The 8,362-nt window shown below is 38.3% G+C and overlaps 1 protein-coding gene across 2 annotated transcripts in view; it reads right to left on the reverse strand.

Annotated features, from left to right (window-relative positions):
• LOC146476074 (microfibril-associated glycoprotein 4-like) overlaps nt 1-7,672 on the reverse strand; it is a 140,902-nt gene extending 133,230 nt beyond the window's left edge. For both annotated transcript variants that reach the window (XM_085115011.1, XM_085115010.1), the window contains exon 1: nt 7,514-7,672. In XM_085115011.1, coding sequence (XP_084971137.1) covers nt 7,514-7,586 — 73 coding nt within the window. In that variant the 5' untranslated portion in view covers nt 7,587-7,672. The remainder of the gene's footprint in view (nt 1-7,513) is intronic.
• Nucleotides 7,673-8,362: the final 690 nt, after the last annotated feature.

An 8,362-nucleotide genomic window follows, 5' to 3' on the forward strand; every position in this document is an offset into this window, starting at 1 on the left:
AATGAAGACACATCGCTTTATGTCGAGAGTGCGCGAAAAGGCGGCTTTACTTAAGCTATTGTTAGGCCTCGCGTTTTTGTTTTTTGGTCTATTGAACTAAGTAAACATCGCTGTTGAAGGTGAAACAATTGGTGCAATTTTCGCGCCTTCTCTATCTTAAACTTGGAAAACATTTTCTAGAAACTGAAACTTCTTTCTCGACGATCTCTTCTGATTGCGTGAGCAAAATGGTTCTTGTCAAGTGACAATAGCGGAATGATTTTTGTCACGTGCACGCGTACCATTAGCATAACTAGTACTCATTGACCATTTATGACAACAAGAAAACAATGGAGTCAACTAAGCGCGAATTTCAAAGAAGCTCAGTTGCGCTAAAAAATGTTATAGGTCGGTAACTTTTCTCTATAGGCAATTCGCAGAACAAGCTGAAGAAAGGTCATCGTTAGAATTTCATTCATGTCGCCCACAAGACTTGACAAACGTTGGCGGCACGCGCTTCGAAAGTAAAGTAAAGTTTTTGTCAATTAATGGTTTTTGACGATTAAGAGACAAAGACGAGAAAACAATGCGCAACAGCCATGAAAGCCTTCACGTTATACATACACTAGTGGAACTACTGCACATAATTGATAGTGGCGTAACTATATACGGTAGTTCTTTGCTGCAGGTAAGCTACCTTCCTTGCAGCGGCTTTGGCTTTAAAAGCACCCGGCCTATTTCCGGTCATTAAACAAACCAGAAAAAAATCCTTATTACTTCTCATAAATTTTCAGTTTCTTATCCGATGACTGGGTCTTGCTTGTAATTGTTTTGCGCTTTTCCATTTGTATTTTAGAATACAAACTCTAGCCCTTTTAGCGTGCTTCTGAACGTTCACATTCGCCGGATTGCGCGAAGAAGGGAAATACATTGAAACGTCAACAGCCCTCGCGTCATGTAACAAATTTTCCCTCCCGTACCCCGGTAAAATTGTCGTTGTTCTGAGCGACATTTCCCTTATCCCACCCCCGAGAAGGGTGATATTGTCAACATGTGGTCATCAACGAAGATTTGAATCTCGCGGTCGCAAATTTGCTAAGCGTCGGTTCTTTCATGCTTTTGTTCTAATAACAAAAGAGCCTCAAAGCTGCAAACAATAAAAATGCCCATAAAGGGAAGTTAATCCAGTGCCATTGTCTGCCAAAAATTAAACACAAAGTTTGATATGTTTGTTTGACAGGATTCTTTCACGTTTCTCTTAAGGTTACTGTATACCTTTAGAGGTGTCCCTCGTCTAAGCGATGTAGCGCGTGCGGTTTAAACTGTTGATACTAAACCCATAAATCAAATTAGAGTTTACAGAGCGGGCTATCAAACTATACCAAGGGTTTTGAAATAAAAATGAATTGGCGAATTTTTCACCTCTAAACGCGAGCAACCTAATCACCTTTTGAAAGCTGCAAGTCAAAGCAAATTTGATTTTTCGCTAATTTAATTTCCTCCTCGGTTTCCAGAAGCAAAGCACTTGAAAAGCGTTTCTGCGTTTTGCCATATTCAATTGGAGTGAGAAGTTACAAAACATTTTCGAAATAGGACTTAAAAAATGTGGAGTGATCGTACAAAAGTCGCTCTCAGAGAAAAAAATATTTCGAAAGGAAAAAATCGTAGGCATGTTTTTGTTTTTGCTTTTGCTGTTTATATGTTAAACTATCTACTGTCCAAATTTGAAGGCAAACAAACAAAGTCCCTTTGCGTTTTAGCTCTTTCAAGCGTTAACTTCTAGTGAAAAAATTGATTCTAGAAAACAGCACTAAAAAATCGACAATTCAGTCTATTTCAAAAATTCTTGGTACAGTTTAATGACCCGCTCTATAAGCTTTAATTTGATATAGGGGTTTAGGTATCTACAGTTTAAACCGGACACACTGTATATAGGCAATGTTCTTGAGGACGACCTTCTTGATTCAGATCGTCGCTTGTTACTGTTAAGTCTTTGACCCTTAGTGAATTTGATTCATGCCAGTCTAAGGTTTGTTCTGTTCGCGGGAATCTAGCTAGGTTTTATGAAGAATGGGAGAAAATTGGTGCTTCAGGCTTTATTTTGAGCGTCATACGTTATGGGTACAAAATTCCTTTCATTAATTTTCCACCTCCTAAGGTCTGCCCAAACAATGGCTCAGCACTGAAAAAAAGTTTTGTTTCTGAGACTCTCTGAATCTGAATCTCTGATCTTCTTAGGAAAAATTGTGTAGAGGCTCTTGAGCATCTACCTGCTATAATTAATCCACTTTCAGTTTCTATTCAGTCTTCAGGCAAGAAAAGGCTTATTTTAGATTTAAGGCATGTTAGTTTGTACATTTTCAAACAGAAATTTACAGTGTAAATGTGAAGATCTTAAAGTGGCCCTCAACGTTATGTCTTAAGGATTCTATTTGTTCAATTTTTATCTTAAATCTGGTTATCACCATGTACACATTTTTCCAGATCACAGAGAGTTTTTGGCGTTCACCTGGGATTTCGGCGATGGAGTATTGAAGTATTTTCAGTTTGCAGTTTTACCTCTGGTTTGTCCTCTGCTCTCTATTTATTTACTAAATTGTTACGTCCTGTAATTACCTCATGGAGGTGTAAAGGCATACCTATGGTAATTTTTCTAGATGATGGGTTAGGAGGTGGTGCAAACACTATGAGAGCTAAGATTAATAGTTTAACTTTTCATGCGGATTTGTTAAAGTTTGGTTTTGTTGTTAATGAAGAGAAGTCCATATGGGAACCAGTTCAAGTTATTACCTGTCTGGGTACTGTTTTAGACACTAATCAATGCGTTATTTCTGTTACTGAACAGAGAATTTCAAAGTTAAAGGCCAATATTTATTCTGTTCTCAAGGGAGACTCTATGATTGCAAATGTGAGAAATTTGTCAACTGTTGTAGGCCAGATTATATTATTAACGCCTTGTGTAGGTAGCGTGACAAGAATCTTGACCAGGTCATTGTACGCTGTTGTAAATACGAAAGTGTCGTGAAATTCTACTGTACAATTGACAAAGAAGGCTTGTAACGAATTAGTGTTTTGGAGTCAGAATGTGACTCTCTTAATCGCCGTTATTCTTGGCTGCCTTTGTCTCAGCCAACCAAATCAGTTTACTCTGATGCGTCTGATCACGCATGCGGAACCTTCATTCAAAATGAAGGCTAAATTTTTCATCAAAATCGGTCTACTATTGAAAAGAAGAAAAGTTCCACATGGAGGGAGCTAAAAGCTGTAGAGTTAGCTTTGATCAGTTTTGTTCCTAGTCTTTTAGGTAAACAGGTTGCGTGGTTTACCGATAACACGCACGTTGTTAGCATTGTTCATCCTGTGAGTAAGCCGGGTTACAGAGTTTCAGGATCTAGCACTTCGTATTTTTTACGTTTGTGTTAGTTTTGGAATTTCGCTCGAGATTAAGTGGGTTCCCAGGGATTTAAATTCATATGCTGACCATTTAAGTTGGACTGTTGATTTTGATGATTATACAATTAATGATGATGCTTTCCAAATTATAGATTTTCGATGGGGGCTGCTGATACCATTGACACATTTGCATGTAGCTATATGCTAAGCTTTCCCGCTTCAATTCCACATTTTACAACCAGGTACCGAGGCTGTAGATGCGTTTTTACAAAACTGGGAGTTTGAAAACAATTGGTTACTCCCTTTAGTCTCGCAAGTTGCGAGAGTTGTTGATCATATGAAAGTGTGTTATGCGGAAGGAACGCTTGTTGTTCCTATGTGGAAGTCTTGGTATTTTGGGGTATTGCTCTGCAATGATGGACGACACTGGAACACCTACGTTCATGATTGGGTTGTGCTTCCCAAATTTAAGCAACTCTTTGTGAGAGGTAAAGCTAAGAATGACATCTGTTGTTGTTAGAGACTTGTCCTTCGTAGTTGTCGCACTGCGCATTAGTTTTAAGCTGCTTGAGAGGAGAATTCTAACTGGATTCTGCACTGATGACAGCGGCTGTTGCTCCGTATGTCGCAATGGTTAGAGCCTTTGGTACATTATAAGTTGGACTCTTTTGTAACTCCATGGTCTGAGTTCATGTTTATTATTATTTGTACCATTTTGTTACCATTGTATCAAATGGGGGACGGCTAACTTTTATTTGGTAATCACAATAAAGTTACTTTGTTGCTTCTGATTTCTCTGTTTGTTTTGTTTTGTCTTTCGTATAGAGTTTTTCCATGAGGGTCTGTGGAAAGAATCTTCGTTTAAGGATCCAGATTTACAGTCCCTTGGCTCCAGGCTCCAGGCTCCAGGCTCCAGGCTCCAGACGACCATTTTGCCAGCAGGGGGGGCCCCTGGGGCGGTTAACTAAGTGCCTCTGTGGATTCCGCTTTTTATAGTATTAAGTGGGCCCGCGAGTCAACGGGTCTTATGTCCCCCACGGGTAATCCTTTAGTTAGCATGGTACCGGATGCCGCTAAGAGAATTTTAGGTAGTAAAAACTTAAGGGTAATAGGAAAGAACCAATGTCTATTGAAATTCTCAAGGATGTTATCGATGGTTCTGACTTGTCCAATACCCTTCAGCTCAGGGATATGTGTCTTTATGTGCTTTCTTATGAAGGATTTTTTAGGTCGGAGGAGGTCACAAGGATAAGAAGGAGTCATATTAAGTTTTTCGAAAACCACAAGATAATTAAGGTTGAGAAGAGTAAAACTGACCAGCTAAGACCAGGAGATGAAGTTGTTCTTGCGCGATCAAGGGGTAGCATTTGTCCAGTTTCCATTCTTCAAGAGTATTTGAGTAGGTGGAACATTGATCCTCACTCAGATGATTTAATTTTCAGGCGGCTGGTCAAAACCAAGTCATCTTATAAGATGCTCAGCAAAGACAAACCGATTAGTTGTTCCACTTTCAGGATCATTTATCAAAGAGTTTACGTAATGGAGTACCTTACCCTTCTGTTTACGGCACCCACTCGTTTAGGTCGGGTGAGGCTTATAAGGCTGCCAATAGCGGGGTAAACGATAGTGTTTTTCAGAGGCATGGGCGATGGAAGAGTGTTTCAGCCAAGGATGGTTATGTTAAAGATGATATTGCATCTAGGATTTCAGTCTCCAAATATTTAGATTTTTAGCTTCAAGAAAAATGTCTACTTCTTCAAGCTCTTTCTTTGGCTTCTATGTGGTTTTCCTTTGTACATGTACATGTACAATGGTGCCCGGCCGAAACATGCAAAATAAACCGAATGGTTCAATATATTAGTTGTCTGTTGTGGAGTGAAATTGAAATATGCAATTTCTGCCGTGTGATTGCCAATAAATTAGCCAGGAATTAAATATTTCTGCGGCACTAGAGCAACAGGGTAAGGGCCTGGGCCCTTTTATTAGTAAAGATGCATCACTGGTAAAGTGATATGAGTATTTAAGCCTGTAATTGCACGTGGGCGTGGTTTTTTCCGGCACCGTTCTAACAACAATGTTTGTTAGTGGTTGCTAAGCTCTCGGTATGTCTTATTTTCATGTGCTGTGATGGCGACTACGGAAAATGTAACAGTTCTGTATTATGCGTGGTTATATGGTTTTCCATATTATTGTACATATACGTTGGTACCCGGCCGAAGTATGCAAAATAAACCTAATGGTTCAATATATTAGTTGTGTGTTGTAAAGTGAAGCTGAAATTTGTATTAACTATTACCGTCGGGTCTGGTTGGATTTTTTAGCTGAGATTATTTTTCCGATAATGCTAGGCTGCGTTATTTTGCATTTTAAAACGACACATGCCTCTGTAAACATGTGTAGACCAAAGGGGACTAGTTCTCCGGTGTAAATTTGGAATGGCATTTTGGGAAAGGAAATGACGATTAAGTCCCTCCGAGAAGAAATTTCACTAAAACGAACCTTTGTGTGCCCCTGTTATATAAATTAACGTTACTATATCTGGCAAAAATATCGCAACAGTGTTTGACAATCATGTTTGCAGCTTTACTTTAAGCAAAGGTGGCATTGGTAGTCTGGGTTGGTAGATAAAATTTTGGCCAGAAAATGTTTCTTTATTTTTTTTTCTTGAAATTTGTATCTTTGTGGGTGTACAGTTAACATAAACGTCTGGATAACTGGGAAAATGCAATTCCAGAGTTGACTGGCTCGCAGCTTTACTTTAAGCAAAGGTGGCATTGGTAGTTTGGATTGGTAGATAAAATTAAATCGCCTTCGTCAACATTTCTTTGCTTCTTTAACATGCACGTAACAATTATTTTATTCGCGTTTGTTGGATATACAATAATTATAATAATTTCGTCGGACATTGCGGCCTACTTTGCGGGCTAAAATGGAGAATTCAGCGGGCTAAAATATATTTTAACCCTGTGCTCTAACCCTATAAGAAAGAAGAAAATAGCTAAGGGCTATGAGGTCATGTCTTCCATTTTTCATGTTTTGTTAATATGTTTTTTAAAGTGAGATGGACTATCAAAGTCAGTTGGGTCTTTGGAGTGCAAAGCAATAAGAACCTAAGAAAAATGTTTTGTTTTGTTGAAATCTAGCTGCAAAGTTCTCGGAGCATAATTTAAATTTTTACTGAGCTTGTTTATTAATTGAAGTCTACATCGTGAAGAGACAATGAATTTTTTAGAAGCGATGTTTTATGAAAATTATTTGACATCGGATTTCCATACAGACACTGTTATTTCAAGACGTGTTTGCCTGCTCGTCAAAATGACGTCGAAAACCGTATTGAGGCCTTTGGTTTTTTGGGGGTGAAAAGCAAAATACTGGTAATATTGGTAAAATGTGGTGACGGAAAGTTAATTGTCAAGAAGACGGCCAAATAAGCAATTACCTGTCGTAGAGTTTTTTCCACCTGTCAACAGAACTCCTGAATATTTTAGAAAATGTTTTTAACTTATTCATTTTGAACGAAATTTAGGTTAAAAGCAGGAATTTGTTTGTCAACTTAACATTTTGTAACACTCACAATAAAGGTATTTCAAGATAGGATGCACTATCGTCGATACTTGCGTACCATTAATATTTTAATATAAAACTTTAATAAGTCTAGATATGCATACGAAATGAAAAAATATATCCAACGGGTAGAATATTGCGTGAGTTTTGTAACAGCTAATAATCTCAACAACCATTCTGGTAAAAGGAGAAGATGAAACAAATAACAAACCTTTGTTGCTAACTCAGATTTGAAATTATGACATAAAAACTTGCCATATACAGTCTGGATAATTACGAATTCCGTTTTTGAACCATATCGATTTGAGCAGAATTTTGGGTAAAAGTCGAGTATATTATTCTTAAACTGGAATATTTCGCGACTCTTTACTTTTCAAAAGAAAAAAAAAGTAATGAATTTTGAAACGTAATTTCTGTTTTAACCATGAAGGCTTTGCTATATCACAGCTTTGTTCTCTCAAATACGCAGTTGGTGCAAATTCTATCACTGCGTAAAATTTTTGAGCAAAAGGCAGAAGCTGAAAAAAAAAAAAAAAAACAAGACAACTGCCAAAGGATTTGAGGAAATGACACTTACCATCGAAGCAGGCGGAAACAACTCTCAAAGATAAGATCGTTAGAAAAACGTAAAGCTGGGGCTTGGAATCCATGATTTTCTTTTGTTTCTATCGTAGTTGCACCGACAACTCGTCGGCTACAAATGTTGATTTTTAAAAGGAGAATGCAAACAGATAGCTTGTCGATAGCAACGTATTGTTCTCAGCACCAGTAGAGTTTTAGCGTACCTGTCATTTTAAGCCAATGGAAATGCGATCAGCTCGCATCCAGAAAGTTTCCTCGTCCATTGCAAACAGGAACTTGTCATTAGCTAACTTAATGAAGCTATTCAAAGATGTTTCTTTGAATGTTAGGAGGAAGACAGCTGTGTCTGTTTTCGAATTTGTTTTGCAAAAAAAGTTGCGAAAAAAATAAGAAATATTAGAAAGAGAAAGAAAAACGGAAGGACACTCTACTTCATCACTATTTGAAATACTGTATTCAAGTCATCATTCCTCGGGAAGTGAGAACCAAAGGCTCGAGCGTAGCGAGGTTAATAAATTCGTCGGGCCGAAGGGCCGAGCGGAGCAAAGCTGCGCGAATTCGAGCGAAAAATATATTTATATATATATCGTTGAAGATGTCCGTGCTGTTGCCTGGCAACGATGCAAACTAAGTTTAAATTGACGTCAGACAAAGGAAGGGTTGCTAGGCAGCAACAGGTCGGAAGACAGGCTGGCGTCAGACGAGACTCATGGTTATTCATTGAGGGCTGAATGTGTTGATTCATCGAGCAGCGAGAAATGTTTACCAATGGTGAAACACGACCAAATTGTGATGGAAATGAAATGAACCACAGGAGGACGCACTGAGAGACAAGACAGTTCAC

The sequence above is a fragment of the Pavona decussata genome, unplaced genomic scaffold (genome assembly GCF_977016875.1).
Source record: "Pavona decussata unplaced genomic scaffold, jaPavDecu1.1 SCAFFOLD_81, whole genome shotgun sequence".
NCBI classification, from domain to species: Eukaryota; Metazoa; Cnidaria; class Anthozoa; order Scleractinia; family Agariciidae; genus Pavona; species Pavona decussata.